This window comes from Colius striatus, chromosome 11, assembly GCF_028858725.1.
Source record: "Colius striatus isolate bColStr4 chromosome 11, bColStr4.1.hap1, whole genome shotgun sequence".
Lineage (NCBI taxonomy): Eukaryota > Metazoa > Chordata > Aves > Coliiformes > Coliidae > Colius > Colius striatus.
In genome coordinates, this window is record NC_084769.1 from 28,985,040 (window position 1) to 29,004,580 (window position 19,541).

The 19,541-nt window shown below is 42.6% G+C and overlaps 1 protein-coding gene across 3 annotated transcripts in view; it reads right to left on the minus strand.

Moving 5' to 3' along the window:
* Nucleotides 1–11,038: 11,038 nt before the first annotated feature.
* INO80D (INO80 complex subunit D) overlaps nt 11,039–19,541 on the minus strand; it is a 42,511-nt gene continuing 34,008 nt past the window's right edge. For all 3 annotated transcript variants that reach the window (XM_062004470.1, XM_062004471.1, XM_062004472.1), the window contains one exon: nt 11,039–18,989. In XM_062004470.1, coding sequence (XP_061860454.1) covers nt 17,821–18,989 — 1,169 coding nt within the window. In that variant the 3' untranslated portion in view covers nt 11,039–17,820. The remainder of the gene's footprint in view (nt 18,990–19,541) is intronic.

The window sequence follows — 19,541 nt, forward strand, 5'->3', positions numbered from 1 at the left end:
TCACAAGAAAAATAAACAGAATGATGTCCAAAAGGAAAAATAAGATAGGTTGTGTTGGTTTTATAGCACTGGGAAAGCCATGAAATTTAATACTCTGAACGCATGACGCTGAAGCCATTTGCTATCATTGGTGTATTCCTTCCATCAAACACCACCTTCTGTTGCAAATCAAGTCCCAAACACCTGATGGAATAACAGGCAGAAGGAAAACAAGGCTGAATTATGAATTATAAGAAGAAATGGATTTTTATTTTCATGGCATTAGAGATAACCAAAGTAAAAATAGGATTTTCTTTTATAGTTTTGATGTATTTAAGAACTATGCACCACAGGCTGCATTTCAGTGATAAGACTAGGGAGTGATATGGAGGGGATATGATGTTTAAAACCCACCAGTTTTCCAGCCTGGGGTTCTTGCATATGGGACAAGGTGAGCAGTATGGGCTGGGAGGGCTGATAAGGCAGCAAGAGGACAAAAAAATACTGTCTGTCACAGCTCCACACATAGCAAACTGGAGCTTTGGACAAGAGACCTTTGGAAAGTGACTAGAGAGAGTTGCTAGCAAGAGCTTGGATGTACTGGAGCAGGTTGAGATGCAAGAAAGCAAAATCTGCAGAGTGCTGTCCAGAGGAGACAGCCACAGGGCAGCACATAAACAAGGAAGATGTGGAGCAAAGAGTATGTGAGATGACAGCAAAACCAGCTGTGCTGCCACGTGACACAGGGATAGTGAGGTGGATGGGACAATGGAGAGCCTGCAAGACTGGCTTCCAAAATACATGCAGGCACCAGAACTGCAAGGTCTTTTTGTGTCACATTTGGTCACATTGAGTCACTTGCTCTTGTCTGCTGGTATCCTCCATCATTTTCTATGGATTGCATTTAGAGCCACTAGAAGATCTATGTGTTGTTTCTCTCTTACAGACTCAGCTTAGAGCAGAGCGATACAGATTCTGGCAGTGGTTTAAGAGCACCAGTCACAGAATCCAGGAAGATGCAGGAAGAGACAGGTAGGAAGCGTAGGAAGCTTGCAGATAAATATCCTGATGTACCAGAAAGGCGGGGGAGGGGGGTGGGGAGACTTAAGGCAAAGAGTGTCTGCAAGTATTCAACTAATTAAGAATTTAGCTGCCACACACGAGCGCCACCCGCTGTCACCTGTCAAAGGCAGATGGCAGCAGAGCTGCCCATGGGCAAAGTCTGCCTGGCAGCAGGGACACACTCAGAGAGACACAGCAGAGCCTTGCTGAAATACTTTGCTCCCCGTAGCACAGCGTGTGTGAAAACAGGCCCATTGTAGCAAACCAGGAGCTGACAGGAGCGGCCCTGATGCCTTTCTGATCATTTGGACTGGGAAGCGGTGCCTGATAAAAGCATCGTCTCTCTGGCGTGTCATCACAGGAAACTGGCTGCAGGCAGCTGGCTCTGCCGAGCACGTGAAGCGTCACAGGAGCTTGGCTGAATTTTTCTGAGAGATTGTCAAAATCCTCATCTCCATCACCTTTGAAAGGGCCCACCGCAGTCAACATACAGATTTGTAGGAGACCTTGACTGAGTCCAGTTTCTTAATCAGGGGTATTAGGCCTTGCACCTGGGCAGAGCTGGTAGGAATAATGGAGACAGGTGAAGAGGATAAGGTCTGACAAGGAACAGTTCCAAGTTCTAGGAATCTAATTTTGCTTACCAGAACCTCTACAGCAATAATTTTAGCTGCAGTCTGAGGGGAAGGGAGATGGATAAGACAAGACACAAACATTGTATAGAATGGGCAAAACACTAGGCAAAAAAAGGAGGAGGAAAAAATACCCCAAAAGCTATATTAAACAGTAGGACCCAAGGGAGAGCAGAAATAAAAGAGTAATAATAGAGGAAACTCTCTGGCTCCACTGAGCAAATTCTGGTTAACAGAAAAATTAAATTCTGCAGGATTAACCAAGGCATTAAACCAGAGGGGGAATTCAACACAAAACCAAGAGTTTTCAGACATAACTCAAGTGGCTTTATTGATCTCTGAACACTCAGCCGGACTGGAAAAGCTCTTTACACCAAAGTAGCCACAGGAAATGTACGCAAATTGCCGAAGACACAAATTATAGAAGATGATGCACTTGGGGAGGCATCCTCTGCCAACACTAATATGTCTCTCAATTCAGGCTGCAATTTTAAATGTCAACTAATAGGCAACAGGAATGGCCAGAGAACCACCACAGAAGCCCAAGTCTTGGATTTAACCCATCTGTATGCTTCTAGGCACTTAAGGAATCACCTCTTAAACCTCTCCATCCTAGTTGGGTTTATCCTCATGGGGTGATGGCAAAAAATATTTTTCATTGGCAAATAAAAAAAAAAAAACCAAAACTAACCAACCAATGCATATATCTTGAAGACCTGCCCAAAAGTGTCTGTAAGAACTTCAAGGTCTCTGGCCTCTGGCAGCTTTCCCAGCACTGGAAAGGATCAGCACCACTATGGAGAGGTACAGGCAAGCTGTAACTGGGTACCAGGTGCCCTGTGTAGAAATGGTAACAGTAGGCACTTTGGGAACATTGTGATTCCAGAGTCCAGCTCTGCACAAATTCTATAGTCACAAATGTAGGCCAACTGTGCTGTCATGGCAGATTGTAACTTGGACTCACAGCTGGAAATCAAACTTTGACAGTACTGGCCCAAATCTGACATGACTCATCCTCTCTACTTTTGCCAATGCTTTGACATCGGCTGGGTGAAACAGGGCTGCTGCTATCCCTTCAGCTGCAGTTTGGGCCTGATGCATGTCTTCACAAACACTGCGACTCTCAGAACATGCAAAGCCTCAGGGCAAGAAAGGCATAGTTTGAAGATAAATGCTCCAAGATGCTTGAAACCCAAGAGAAAACAACTTTTTTTTTTTTTTTTTTTCATCTGTGAATTCCTTTTTAGCATGACCTGTACATACCCTGTGGCACCATGTACCACACAGGTGCTCTGGTGAAGGACTCTATAGACAGGGAGGGTGCCATGCTAGATGCCAGCTGTGCCCTTCACAAGCGCCACTTCCCTCCCTGGGGTCATAGCACCAGACTGCAGCTGGAAGGATCCTCTCCCCCTTCCTCCCCGCTCACCACAGCACTTTCTCTTATGCTGCAAAGAGCCAGCACTGCATCCAACATGGCTGCAACATGGTAGCCATGGATGAAGTCCATGACACCCTCCCACAAAATGTGGGCTTGCAGAATGCAAGGGAACTGTGAAGACATGCTGGTCAGTGTAACAGCATTTGCATCGGCATCAGCAGCCTAACCAGCATCAGCTGCCTGGTAGGCACCAAAGCAGAGAGCCCCACAGGTCAGCTTTGCCAGAGCCCCCTGGAACAGTCACTGGCTTGTTACAGGGGGGTTCTCCCACCAAGAGTTGCACAGCATGCCAGCAAAGGCTTTAAATTTTAAATTCAAACAGGCAAGAACCTGAAGCTGGTGCACAAGCTGAGCAGGAACAGGCGTTGGAGCCAGGCTGAGGTCATGTTATAGGCCTCTCCTCCGCACTGCTGGTCATGTCAGCCATGACAAGAGAGTGTGAGGGGTGAGGAGGGCACGTCTCCTTCTTGTCCCTAAGGACATCTGCCAAGGGAGTTACCGGTGCAGGCTTAGAAAGTTTGTACTCTTGTTTCTCTACAGAAGCACAACACTGCATTTGAATACCAAAGCTACTTTGCTTTCAGGGACATTTTTAGCACAACATCTCAGCTTTCTTACTAGATTCAGTTGTACCAAGACTCTTCACAGGCACCTTCCACAACTCATAAATTAGCAATAATGGTAACACAGGGCAGCCACTCCTGGGCTGAACCTTGCACCAATAAACACAACAAACAGATTAAAACCACCTTGGCTCCTTAAAGCAAGCATCCTATGCCTGCAGTTCAGAGCCAACAGCTGCAGGGTACCAATCTCAGTGCGTAGGCTCCAGCCGAGGAGTGTGGAAGATGGCCTGTTATTTCCTGCAGGTGGGACAATTGCCTGTGACTATGCAGTGAGAGGTTGTCTTCACCTCTGCAGGAAGCCAGCTCCCAAGTTTAATAAAGGTTTCTCCTTCCAATTGTTTCACTGAATGCAAGAGCAACTTGCTCTTGTAACAAAATGTCACCTGCTTTTCAAGTAGGAACTAAATGAGCTTTCCTGAGAAAATAATTGCCAACTATTAAAAGGCTACTGTGGGAGCTGAGAGGGCTGTTAAAATCCAAAGGAAGATGTGCTGCATTCTTCCCCAATTGACACTTCAAACAAAATCTATTTATGTTTTGAAATGTGGCACTAGAACAATGATTGTTTTTGTAAAGTTTCAAACTGAGAACCATGCAATCGTTTTCTAAGAGCAGCATTTCTTTCTTGTTCATAGAAATGCTGGGAAAAAATCCCAGGTGATTCAGTTGGCCTCTGCCTTAGTCAGCAGAGGAGTCTCAGTCCATCTCTCATCAAGTCGATGCTGGAGAAGGCACAGCATGGGACCAGACCATGAAACTCTGCTTCTGCCAGGGAGTCATGCCCAGAGAAGAGCCCAGATTTTCCTAACTTCCACCTTCTGACTCCTCATCATTGCTGCCAATCTTACGGGAAATAGCAACTTACTTTTGCTGGTTTGTTAAAAGCAGAATTTTAACATCTATTTTCTCCATAAGAATCAATTCTTACACATCTCCCCATTTTGACCTTGAGTGTTACTTGAGACAGGAGCACTTTGGAGGCTCAGCTTTGCAAGATCCACATATGCAGCTGAAATCATATCAGTAACAGCCCAGAACAATCTTATCACTGTTACCCCTACAGTGTGCAAATGCCTCAGGCCTATGACCTTGAAAATTCTCTAGAATGAACTAGCTTGGGGTAGATTTTCTCCAGACACATTGCATTGAACTTACACTGCTGCACCCTCATTTGGTCTTAGTGTCTGGTTTTATCTGTCCTCACTCATGTCCTGACAAATGTCTGGAAATGGCCCTTTTGGTGCACACCCATCTTCTAGGAAGGCAAGGTATTAAAGCATAAGCCAGTTTTGTCCTTTGCCATGAAACTTTGCAGCATGGAAGACTATATCATTCACTGACACTGCTTAGCCCTCAGTCTGAATTACAACCAGGCACTGTGAAATGGTGCTGTAATTATGCTGTCTAGAATGGCTGGGCCCCTCTTCATTAAAAAAAAGGCGGCAAATTACCGACTCCCTTTCTTATCCATCACTGCTGATAGTTATTCTGATCATCACAGCAGCGTTAAGTGAGACTGCTTACGAAAAACAGCCCCTGGAGGATGGTCCCACCTAGGACATGACTGCTTTTCCCTTGCAAGTCACAACTTCAAACGTGTAGCAGACTAGTGAAGCAAACACCACTTGAAGAACGTACCCTCATCAAAAGGCAAAGGGAAGACTTTATCAAACAGTGAGAGGAAGGTGCAGCAGCCATCTACTTACTGCACAGCATCCCAGGCATATCTGTGTCTGAAGAGAGATGTTCTCCAAGTTACTGTGGAAACACTTGGGGTCTGTAGGTGAGTGCCAGCCACAGCAGCACGGCTTGCTGCAGCCACAGCATGGCACAAGAGGGGTGGCTGCTGCCTGGCGCACAGCAATGCATTCCAACATGGCAGCAGTGAGCCCCAGCACCAGACCCACCCTGATGGCCACCATGGCATGGCCCAGGCTCTCCATCCTACCCAAGGGCTGGCCACAGCCCCACGGCACCTCAGCCACCGCCACCTCCCATCCATGGGCTAATCCTCAAGACATCACACTCCAGATTAACAGTTTTGGTGAGGAAGCAGGTATGGATCCTTTACATTTCAGAAAACATAATAACGTACAGGACAAAACTCTGTTCTATACCACTTCAATAATATTTTGCATCTCAAACCAGAGAAAAAGATGAAGAGGATCTGGTCTCTGGGCCAGCTGGAAAGCATGATAATTAGGATCGAGACTGAGACTGAAGACCCCAGGTTGTTTGCAAAACTAATTAGCTAATGTTATTAGAAAGCAACAGAGAAAAAGCAAGAGCAGAATCAGACTCTGTGGCTACCGAAGCAGAGAACAGTTTAATAACCGAACTTAGGATATATTAAAAAGAAAAACAACATCAAAACTTTACGTATTAGATTTCAACCTGCTCAGTGTTCATATATCTCAGATTTAGAAAAACGGCTTGAAGAGGAGGGTTTGATCATAGTAAACACAGCTACTTCACAGCAAGATTTATTAATACATCCAAAAGAAAGAAAGAAAATCATTTTGTCACACTATATACAGATAATACATACAGTGTTTTATACACATATTACATCAGTTTTTACACAAGAAAAATATACATAAAAATGTAAACTTTTGTATACAAAAACCCTTAAACAAATTAAACAAGGACCAGATAACAAAAGGAGACCAATCTATTATCATCTCATTGATTTTTTTTTAAATGGTAATACAGTACATTCATTGAAAAGTATGAGGAACATGTGAGCCAACCTTTCCTATTTAAAGGGAAAGCACAAACGGGAACTTCCCTGCCTGCCTCTGGAATGCTGTCCCAGCACCAGAAGCAGTGGCGTGAGCTGCGAAGGCTGCCGGGGACCCCCAGGGGAAAGGATCCCTGTGCTCAGCCTCCCCGCGCACCCCCTGCTCGGCAGAGGCGGCCCGGGCCGGGCGGGCTGTGCCTCCCAGCCAGTCTGACAGCTAACGCCATGAGACAGGCTGCGGCAGTGCAGGTTTGTATCTTCCCTTTAAGCAGTCTTTAAGTGGATTTAGCTTTGCTGGGGTAAGTGGGATGGTTTTCCCAATGTATGGTATGCTGAACACACGTCAGGGATAAGAAGGAAGGGGTGTAAGAGACTGCTAATCCTTGCTACCATACAGTTAACTTCAAAATCAGGTATGTTTGCAAGCTACAAGTCACTGGTTTAAAATACACTGCCTCACTTTTGCTTTCCCACTGCAACTTGTTTACATTTTAAACTCTAGCGGCCAAACAACTGTATGAGGCTCTTTGTTACAAGGCTGTTTCTGATATCAAAGTGTGACCAAGCTATCTTTAAAATGACACCAAACACAAACTTCTCTGAGACAGCCTTAAAAAGAGTGAGCGTTCCCTCTGAGCACTTCAGATTATCTGTTTGCCACCTTCTCTTTCATTTTGTCTAGGATAAAGATATTTAACCCTTAACAAAAAAAGGATATTGCTTGAGATTCTGATATCTGTTTTGCTCCACTTGCAGATAAACATTTTGGGAAACTGGAGGGAAAAAAACCCAACAAAATACAAGCCTACAGCAATACACCCAAAACCTAAAACCTCAGGCATCAAATAAGAAGGGAGCTGTTCAACATCTTGGTGAAAAGACAGCTGCAGAAACTTGCTGAAAACAAACAAATGGTAAGATTCCATTGAAGGCTTCTCATATTAACTAAGTTAAAGGCTTGTTACAGACACCTTCAGTAACAACATTCATACTCCACAAAGTATGTTAAAATATAACACAATAGTGATGCACTGGTATTTCTCCTGGAAAGGACAGAAGGATGTGGAATTTCCTTAGTGGTATCAGTACTACTGAATGTCGGAGCTGAACAGCGATCTATGAAAGTAAAGTTGGGGTAAAAACGGCCATGAATCATTAATTACTATTGGACAGAAGAGGGGATGGGGCAGTATGCAGTTATGGTTTACCTCAGAAACCCTTGAAGGAAATAAACACTTAAGAAACTCGTGTTTCTGTATCTTTCCTACGTTCACCCAAGCGATGGTGGGAGTAAGGGCTCATCTGCCTGCTTTTGGCGTTTTACCTTTTCTTTCTTTTTTTTTGTTTTTTTTTTTAAGTAACAACCCTTCTAGTAAAAATCTGAAAGACAGTTACAAATGGCTTTAAGATAATTAAAAAGTCTCCTTTTTAAAATAAAACTTTGATAACACATTTCTTCATTTCTTCTATATAATGCAGCGAAAATATGTCGTAAGGGACGGTAATCTGCAAAAAGTAGGGGGGAAAAAATTGCCAGCGAGGGTTCATAACATATACACATGTATATGCAGGACATCTACACTCTATATACATATTTCATATACATATGCATGAGTAGCATATATCAGGAGAGAACCAACAGGTACGTTCTCCACATACATAAATCAAAACAGCATAATATATGTGTGCGTATAACTATGTATTATACACACAGAGTACACAGACATACCCAGGCACATGCCCCAACACACAGATCGCAGGCACGGCCGCGTCTGGCGGCCCCGAGGGAACAGCACGCACGGTACCTTCTCCCAGCAGAAATGCAAGGAAGACAAAACTCCAGTGTCAAGAAAAATCATGCCATATCCATACTGAAAATGTGTAGTGCAGGCTTGACGACAGAATTGAAGCAGCATTTCTCCACTGAAACCGAAGCCTAAGTTAGCCAGGAGTTTCAACAGTGCTTAAATGTGACTGAGCAGGTTTCTGGCAGCTGCTTTCTGCTAAAAGCATACAGAAGCTCCATTTAGCCAGAAAACTGAAAATAAAATGCTTAAACCCACAATTTACTTGCATAAGCAAAATCACTCAATACACAACTAGATGCAAATGGCTAGCATGTTAATGGCCAACTCTGCAGTTGGTTTTCACATTTGTTTAAGGGTAAAATGTAACAAACTGTCTCTGGCATGTTTGATGACAGCCCCACTGCTCAGAGCAGAGCACTGGACTGCCTTCCCTCCACTCACTGGAAACCCAAACCACACTCCTTTTTTCTCCCTGGGGCTGAAAACTGACAATAATGTTTGGAGGGTGTGGTTTTTTTCATTTTGAACATTGATCTTGGAAATATAATGCCGGGTTAACCTTTTAACATGCTAGGAAGCTTTACATCAGGCTCAAAGAAGTTTGTGTTCATCTGCAAGTCGATGGCAGTCGAACTCATGCACAACTGAATACCTGGGTTAAGTTCAAGCATGTGTTCAGAACCCAATTCAGCATCTACTAGAGTTGCCAAGAGGATTTCCCTAATGCTTAAGCAGAGCTGGCTTGAGCCATGAAAGCTGATTGCTGCTAGCAAGAGAAAACTGTAGAGATGCAGGGAGAAGTAGGAGATGGAATGGAGGTAATGGAGCAAAGAAGCAGAAGAGGTTAGCATAGCAAGAAGCCTCAACAAGGATTAATACAGAGAACAAACAAAAGAAGAAACGTACCAAGGAAACTCCACTGTGAGAGCTGAAGTAATGCAAACCAATGGTGATCAAGTTCAGATCAATCACTGATGTCAAACCCCTCAGAAGAACTGAAACAAACTTGTTTGGCACAAGTGCTTACCTGTTGTTACACATGGGTTATGTGGATAGTCTCTCCCTAGCTCACACACTTAGTCATGTTATAACCAACGTATGTGTGTGGTACAATGTATAGTCCATCTTTATGTAGGTACATATAGATTTAGATTGATTGCATTCATACATATTTACTGGACATCATGAGGGCAAGTCCACATTCAGCAAAGTGCTACCAACATCTCATATACAGATATATCTCTCTGTACAGGTATACACAAAAATGGGTCTATTCTTTCCCATAAAAGCATAAAGATTTATGCTCCTAACTCCCATTACCACCAAATAAGCAGAAGGAAAGGCCTCTTCAGCTTCTGCCTCCCTGCTCTTTCACTTTTATGCATATGTGCCAGAGATCAGGGAGGAAAGGGGAAGGAATGCCTGGGTGGGGGTATCACCATACTGACAGGGAGTGGGACATGAAAGAAAAGAATCATTTGAAAATTATTATTTGATTTGAAATTGCTTTTTAAAAGTCTTCAAACAATTGAAATGTATGTGCAATACTGGAAGCTCTGTTTTTCTAAACATATTTTTAAAGTCACCAGGATCATCATCACTAAATGTCATACTGCATGAATAAAAAACAACCCAGTTACCTTCTCCAGCCTCGACAGAATAGTATCAAGAGTAAGCCAATCCATGTTTCTGATTTCTCATAATGTCAAGTGAGAACTCCCATAAAGAATTTTTTTTCCCCTCACAGTCTGAGAAGTGTCCATAATTTCACAACACAAGTGAAACTCACTGGACTTGAAGTGTATTATGGTCTACAATCCCACAGCAGCAATTTTGAGGCAAAATTAATATACCCAAGGACCCTCAGGAAAGAAAAGAATCTACTTTCAAGACAGGATTGTTTTACAGAATGGAGATCATTCCACAAACAGTGCCCTTTGCAACCTAATTTGAAAGCACTGATTGACAATGTTTTCCCAGTCAGGAGATTCAGGTATTAATTTGCAGAGACAGCAACTCCCATGCCTCTCCTTCCCACCAAATGCAAACCTTCCCACTTCAGTCTCTCCTGAAGAACATTACGCATTTCTCCCATCTCTCCTCCTTCCCGATTGGTTTTATTTCAAGGCTGTCTTTGGGAGCTTGGTTATTTTCATGGCATTTTAAACAGGGCTCAATGCAACTCATTTAAAAAACAGTAAGATTGACATGATATCAGAGTTAGCCTTATAACAGAAGATTATGTAGTAGAGAGTTTAAATTATTTGTACAACAGTGAGGACATAACAACTCCCTACTAAATAATCACATTTCTACAGTACATTCCATCACTTCTCAACTACTTTTCTCTTTACAAAACTATGACCTACATACAATATACACATTCGTATCACACATACATCCCCCCCAATGCATATTTTTTGTGTGTATATATAATACATACATGCACACAAGCAGTCTAATTCTATTTATAAGTCACAGTGGGAATTCCTTTGTGAGGAAAGGAGGGGAAAAATTCCTGAATAAGACACTGTAGATTCCTAATGTTCTGACTTTTCAAATTCCAATTCACAGAGCTAACTGGAAACAAATACATTAAAAAAAAGAAAGAAACGGAAAGAAAAGGTCTTACAAACTTGGTTCACAACTTCCAGCTACAGTAGTTGAATTTTTTTTTCTAATTTGATCTATTTACCCTGTAACTAAATTTCTAATTATAGGTACAAACCACGGATAAATTATTGCAGAATGTAACACTGAAAAGAAAATTTAAAAAGAGTTATAGGAACAGAAATATAAGGGTTAAAAAGAGTTCTATGCTTGTTGATACATGATATCATTTTATTTTATTTTTTTATATATATATATATATATATCTATATATCTATATATAGATATAGATATCTGCAAGGTAGCAAAGAATAGCTGTACACCTTGACACGGCAAAGATCCAGTGTAAAAAGGTGCTTCACTAGTTTTGTTTTTCAAAAAAAGCTTGTATATAATTTTATAGCTATTAAAAACACATATGCAACATAATTCATTACACTCAATACAGCTTTAGTATAAAACTTATAATTTATGAGGTGATGTTAATAGCATAAATTAATATACCATTTCTCTTAAAATCTACAATAAGTATTCTGAAAGCTCAATGGGGAAGGGTATCTTTAAATAAAAAGTTTAAAGCTGAGCGTGATGAAAAAGATTCCGTATGTTGAACATCAGATGAGAGCCCCGAGAAGAGTCCCTAAGCCAGACACCGTGGACTATAAAACTGCACAAGGATTTCTCCTTCTTGTGCTCTCACTTAGGTGACGCTCTGCCTTAAATTATTATCTACTTTTAAAACTATTTACTTTTTTTTCTTTTTTTTTTTCTTTTTTTTTTTTGTTGTTAACTGCCCTTATTTCTACAAGGAATCCCTGAGACATACCCAAAACTGTACAGTGAAGGTCATCACTGTTCAGAGAAACTGGTTCAACCCCTTCTGGTAGGATGTAGCCATTTTGCATGAGAGTTGAGCTGTCCATCTCTGCAGAATCAATCTATTCGCACCACGCAGGTCAGAGAGTCATTTCACGGTAAATCAGTCCACTCCAAGGTAGATACCAACACCGTGGCAGTTAGCTACAGCACAGCAACCTTCACCAAAGCTGAAGTTTTCCAGAGGGTATCTGGGACTGTGATCTACCCAGAGCTCACCCCTGTGGGCACCAGCTGATGATGGCAGAAGGTGAGACGCTCACAGTACTGACCCAAGCTCAACACACGGATACATTGGACATCTCACTGTGTGTGTTTGGGGGACTAACAAAGTGAAAGAGTAGGAAGAATGCATTTTTCTACATTGAGTAAGTACAGTTTTAAGGTCAAAAGCCCAAGTTTCATCCTGTCCATTTCCAAACCAAATTCTATGAGCCAGAGCAGACTGAAAAGGTGCCAACACTTACTTTGAAGAGACAGAAAAAGAAAGCCTCTCCAACTGCTGCTGTTAATCTACAGCTACGACCACCTTCTTCTTTCATGCTTCTGCTACCTTATTCCATAGTAGGCAGAGAAGGAGAATGTGAAAGCAGAATAAACCAGAGGAAAGCAAAGAACCCAACAAGTAGGAGAACAAAGAGAAAAGATCCCAAAACACACACTACTGGATTTTGGGTTGTTTTTTTTCTTTTAAAGGCTGAAGATATGATTGAGAAAATTGTGCCGAGACATATCTTTTATAACTCTCTCCTCCATAAAACTCTTCTTTCCCAACAGTGGTTTTCTCTAGTACCAAATGGAAATTCAGAACTATACCTGCTAGAGCTAAAGTCTCTCACAACCAGACCTCTTCTAAAGTCCAAGTTTAAGTTTAGTAAACACAAATGTAGATTTTTTTCAACAATCTTCCTTTTATTTTAATTTTATTGTATTAAAAAGAATAATTAAAATTTCTCCTCGTGACTTTCTACTGATGCATTTCTCTAAAGAAGAGGAACTTGTGAGAAGGTTAAAAATGCCTGCACACTCACTGCTAGCATGTGCACTCCCACAAACAATGCTGCACCCTCAGCATCTAGTTCATCACATTAGCATGGTGTGAAACATCATCTTAATCACTGATCTGAGAAATACTTTGATCTAGTGCAGTGTTGTTCTAGAACACAAACTGTAAGTTATTAACTGTAGGAATCTCTTGTCCTTTTCATTTTACAGTCAGATTTGCCCAGGATCATGGAAGACTTACTGTTGGCATTACTTAGATTGGAGAAGTATCCAAGAATGGGAGAATAAAAAGATGATGAAGAATATAGAGAGGAAGGAAATAAAAGAGGTACAAGAAGCAGCCCACAACACCCCGTCATTAAATGCTACCAGAAGATCAGAAAGACCGAAAGATCTGGTCAGCACATGAGCGCAAAACTCTTCCTTCAGTTTCTATTTCCACCATCACTGAACCTTGCAACAGTCCTGCAGAGGAGAACCCTTCACAGATAAAGGTAAAAACACAAAAGTACAAATAAGCATCCAACCAGGGAGGTTGCGCAGACACCCCCACAAACGCCTTGCTGCCAAAGATTACTGTAGGTAAGTTTTCTACCCATTTTTTTTTCTGCTGAAAGCACCTCCTGCCACTGTCCCTGCACCCTACAAGCCTTGAAAGAGTCAACACCAAGTAGCTGGCTTTGCTACAAGATTCTTCCTCCTCCCTGACCAAAGGCTTATACTGCTGGAGAATTCACCAGTAGACTTCAGCTGGCTGCAGCTAAGAGGGTGTAGGAGGAGATGGAGTCAAGGGGCTCACTGACAACACCAGGGCCGGCTGTCCCTGAAGCTGGTGGCACCACACTGTGCTCAATAGCTCACAACAGAACTTCTGCATTTTTCAGTACCCTCCCTCTACACAAAAAAAAAAGTAAATTAAAGCCACTTCACTTCCTCTTCGCTGTTATGGATGACTTTCCTTTGAGATTTTCTTTCCTTGCTTCTAATACCATCTCTAATTTTCCCCTAGCAGCTGATAAGCTTCTCAGGGCCTTCCAATGCTTTCCAAATGAGAACCTCACTTCACTAACCTGCTGAATGAAGTGGGGAATCTAGGTTTTGTCACCTTCTCCACCGGGCCTGAAGCAGACCTGCAACTATGCTACCTCTGAGCACTACACATTTAAAGCCTTTAAGGCCAACCATAGAGAGAAGCATGCTACTAACAAGAAAGGAATGAAGCAAAAACCCAGAAGAATTGGAAGGCAGGAGAAGACAAAATGATGCACCTTTTCTGTCTTCTTGCATCATACACCTTCTTGTGTACCATGGTAATTGCAAGGCCAAAGAACACATCAACTTTGAGGTACCTAAGAGCGTATGACTCCCCTCAAAGTTGGTATAAAGTCTTTGTAAGTGAAAGGAAACATCAAAGCATGTCTTATAGAATGCCTTACACACCAGGCCAGAGGTTGCTGCTCCTGAACCTCTATACACAGACAAAGTTCATCCTAAGTACTTTTGTCCAAAGACTATTATTACCAAAAATTATGTTATTGGTATTCTATTCCGAGTGTAATTTTTTTCAATTATTTAAAACTTATGTGAAGAAATTAACTTTTAGGTTCAACTAGTCATTTTCCATTTATTAACATGTAAAGGGCATGACAGGTATTGACCATCTCAAATCAATGGACTGAAATTGCTACACTGGCTCTTTGGTGAAAGGGTGATTAGAGTGGTAATTGTTATTCAAGATGATGCTCAAAAACCTTTGTGAGAGAGCATGGATTCTACTTGAGAACCACATAAATAACAGCCTCGAGGACTACCTTAACCACACCCGGAGTATTTCCCAGAGGAAGAGGCTGCACGTACCTCCTGGACTGGATCTCTCACATCCAACAGTAAGACATCAATTCACCAAAGTCAACAGGTTGCGTGGGTGTAGAAGCCCACCTGGAATGATCCACCTTGTAAAGCTAAGATCAAGACCCATAACTGCTTGGTAGGCTGTAACCATGAAATCGGCAGCAGTGGAGAAACAGGATATGAGCCAGGAAAAGGCAAAGAGTGGGGGCCCGTTTCAGAGCTCTGTGTCAGGCAGAACAAAGGGATTCCTACTGCAAATGTATACAAACCAAAGATTGTTTTTAAAAGTGCAGCTTTATTGCAAACTTAGTTTGCTCATTGAAAACGTTATGTAGTCACTTTTCAGGGAAGAGTCATCAGGTATACACAAAAGTTGAAGCCTAAGTGAGGAAAGAGAGTTGATACCTTAGTCTGCCCTAAGGGGATGCAGGTGCACAACGGCCATCAATTTCACATGGGAGTTTCAGACCTGCACAACTCTGATAGCCTTTGAAAATAATCCTTGCCTAAAGGCTCGTATTAGGAGCTGGACTGTGCTCTGAGTTAGACCAGTACAGTCTCACAGTGACCTTGGACCAAAGAGCTCTTCTGTAATACCAACGTGACCAAGCAGAACCCAGCTCTCAGTTCCTGTCCTCCTTTCCCCCACCAGCCTTTGCTAAGAAAGAGAAATGTGATGTGGGGCAAATACACTCCTCATTAGCTGCAGTTTTGTTATAAAGTTTGATGGGCACAAGAATCATTTCAAGACCAAGGTCCTGAAACCAATTTATAGAAATGAACATCCTCTGAAATGACAGGAATACACACATGGATTAAAGAATTAACCATTTGGTATACTAGTTCTCCGCTCTGTTTCAGCCAGGCACCCAAACACATTGAAGAAGGCATATGAACACAAGGAAAATCATTTGCAAATTAAACAGTTGTCTCCTCCACAAAGTATAGGGAACATAATACAAAAATAAATAAATGCCTTGTCAGATTTGTCTCATTTCACAATACCACTGGGCATTCCTCAATCAGCAGGACAATCACAAGCAGGATTTCATAGGCTTCAATTCAACTTTTTACATGATTTAAATGTTACAAACATATTTAAATCACCACTTAAAAATATTCGGCTTATATTATTAAGATCTATTAAGACCAAGTATGAAATAAGGACTTCATAACAACAGAAGCATGAAAATCATTTTTGTTTCCTCCACGCACATAGACTTGCAATTTCAGAAAAGGACATATGCATCACCCATGCTCCTTTATATTTAAGGAGGACAAATCTTTCAAAAAAAGAGGGATAGCATGATTGCTACGATAGTAAGAAGACACAAGACCTATCCCATTTAAATTCCTTTTCCTTAGCAAAAGGAAAGGAGAGGTTTAGGTCACAGATTTTGGAGTGGGCCTGACTACCACCAACAGTTTCTGTAGCAACTAAACTTATTTCACTGATCTCTTGCTCAAACGATATATTAGGCTTCCCTATTACATGTGCTTGGTACCTCTTAATTTCCTGAATTAGACTAGAATATATGCAGGTAGGACATTTTACTGTAAGGCAGAACAAAATCTGTCTTCTAAATTAAGAGACTGAAACATGGGATTTTCTATTCTCTCTTCTCTGCATCTCAGAAACAAACCAAGAAGAGCAGAGACCTGTTATATTAAGTAGGAGCTACTTTTACAGCCAAAGTCAGAGTACAGTAGCAAGTTTGAACCCTATAAAGCCACAAGCAAATTCTTTTTTTTTCCCTTCCTAATAAAGAGATGCAAGTGAACACCTCAGAATTTCTGCTGCTTGTTACCTCTTGGATTAAAAAACAAAATATTTTTTTTTAAAAAATCTAAAACCTAGTGGACTTCTTTCTTTAAGAACTGAAATTACTACCAATGAGTCTGAATACTATTTTTAGCAATTGTCCAATAAAAGCAAAATTGTGTTGTAGATAGAAGGAATTCTTATCTACTTTGCTTTAGTGACTTCTCTTCTGGTTAGCCATGATAGCTGATGGGTACCTGTTAGTTTCTTACATCCGTTCAGCTTCCCGTACAGAGCATCAAACCCTACAAGTGTCAAAAAACCCATAAAAAATATGGCTCCTGGTGGGGGAAAACTATCCAACAAGCTCTCAGTAGCTAGACATAATTTGAGAAATACATCCAATCGAAACTTATCAAAGGGTCTAACCTAGACTTGTGTGGATGGGCAGAATACCAGTCAAATTCATCCGGTTTCAGCTGAGAAATACCTGTCAGCCTGTTAGGCAAGGAGCTCTGCACAAAGCCACACTTGGAAAGGCAAATCATCAATGCTACAAGGCCACAGTAATTCAGCAAGGGAGGGAACCTCTGCACAGGAATCTTCACTAACCCATGATTTACTTCAGTCCTTCTGGTTTTCTTTCCTTTTTTCCCTGGGCTAACTTCATATCAGCCTTCAGATTTATGGGCAACTAGTCAATTGATCTCCTTGCTGCTCAAGGAATTAAAAATCATCTTAACAAACCCCCAAAGATTAGCATGCAGTAGGAACAGTGACTAGTTCTGGAAGGGGACAACCCCTACTTCTTCAAAAGAAGAAAAAGAACCGCTGCTCCCTGCACCCCAAACACGCACACAGAGGAGGGAGGTCAAGAGACTATTTTAAGAAACTGCCAAACCAATCCCTTGAACCATGATCCTGATTCAACGCACCATTCTCAAATCAATGCATGCAGTCAAATTTTCCATGCCATACGCTACCTTTGGGGAAAAAAGTAAATAAATAAAGTAAAATCAAGAGACTTCTGCCCACTGGAAAACTTTTCTACCAGATGCTAATGGGATGGCAAGCACTGATCTGAACCCTAGGAAACAGTAACATGCATCAGTAACCTGAGGTATCTTCCCACTTCTAGGTCTTGTTAAGATGGATTACATCCAGTAAGTGTGCTGTATCCTTAAGGAATTTCTGGGGAATGGTGAACCTGCCTGCAATAAATGAGCACCGGTGCATAACAAGCACGTGTGAACGCTACAGCAAGGTTCACAGAGGGCTAACCCTGGTCAGTACTGAAGAAGAGGTTTTCTTCTCAAACCCCTCTTAAAAAAAAAAAAAAAGGGAAAGAAGAACAGAAGAAAAGAAAGGAAAAAAGTAAAGATAGAGAACACAGGTCCCCCATCTACCTGCAGAGCCAGGCAGACAAGCTCAGCTGGAGGTGGTGAAGGGCGCAGATGCGTTATTGGTACTGGTAGCGGTGGCACCGGTCACTGCGAAGCCCGTGGGAGGAGCTATGGAGCTGTGGCTGGGCTGCAGGTCCTTGGGGATGCCACTGTGAGAGCTCAGCTGGTGCCCAAAGGCCGCACTGAACTGAGGGAGCTGCTGTTTAGGGGAGGTGGAGGCCATGAGCTCAGCGGAGGCAGGACCCATGCCACTGAAACTGGTCTGTGGTAACCCCGGAAGCACACTGGAGCTGTTGGGGGTCACAGTGGCGAAGGCAGGCTGTGTGGTCTCTGAGTGCGAGGTGGTAGGTGGTGTGGACAGGGAGGTGGACAGGAGGTGTCCATCTGCACCAAGAAGGTTGCTAAACGGAGAGGGGTCCCCAAGATTGACAGGAAGATTTCCCCAGTGAGTTCTAGGGTTGACCACCCCACTAAGTGGCACATCCAGCTGAGTTGGGAGCAAGTGCTGTGCCATCATGGGCATCTCTGCTGAGAAGGTAGCTGCCAAGTTATCACCAGAAAAGGATGTGGTGTGAGGGGATGTGATATGGTCACTGTAGGGAGACGGCACGTGCTCACTATCATAATGGCTTCCATGGGGTGAGGAGTGTGAATGGTCACTGCTGTATTGCTGTCGTGAGGTGATCAGGTCATCTGCCTTGCTCAGCAGCTGGGCAGGGTGGGGCCTCTGGGAGGCATGGCTGCCATCATGAAGTCCATGAAACTGTCCTGGGAAGACTCTCTCCCCAAGGCCACTCTGGCTTATCAGAGTGGCAGAAGTAAGGCCGACGTTGGCTGGGGCTGAGAATTGCCCCTGGATCTGCCCTGCCAGGGGCGTAGGTGGGTTGGACAAGGTAGCAGAACGGAGCAAGTTCTCATCCAGCTCCAGACTGGAGAAATTATCATGTACTATACGCCCATTCAACAGCTCTCCCAGATCCGTGTTAACCTCTCGACTTAAGGACTGCATTCCTGGAGCTCCAGCACCTGTAGAGAACACCCCTATCCCTCTATCTGACAGCTCCTGAACTGGCACACCATCTGTCTGTGTAAGTACCCCAATGGTACTCAGGCACTCAAGAGAAGTTACAGCCTGTAAGGCCCGTTCCAGTTCTTCAGCCTCTTCTGTAGTCGGAAGGAGATCTCCATTTTTACCTGCAGAAACAGGGACATGAGAAGTTAGAATGCTCCTTTCAGGTGTGTCTGCCACTGGCACTCCAAGGATGCAGGTGTACAGACAGTTCAGTGTACGACAGCCTATCCAGAATGGCTTGTGGCACACAGAAAACTTCATTCACTGGTGTTTGCTAGGTAAGTGAGGTGAGAAAAATGAGAAATTCCACCTTCCTCTTCAACGGAACTCCCTCTCTCCACCTTCCTCTTCCACATATAACTAACCCAGATGCCTCCCAAACTTATTAGATCTAAAGTAAAAACACTTAAGGAGTATTTTCTTCAATGCTGCAACAACATCAGTACAAACTTCCTTCTACTTAAAACAGTCTGGACCTGAAATTCACACAGTCAGTATAATTTGGGCTACTTTCAATTCAAACACAGTTTGATGTCACATCATATCAGAAAATGACCAAAGAAATCACAGACTCCAACTCTGAGTTGCTTTAATTTCTTTGTTATACGCGATAGGTACTGAGCTTTAGAATCCACAAATTCATGCACAGTTCTGATCAAACGCTAGTTTCAAAA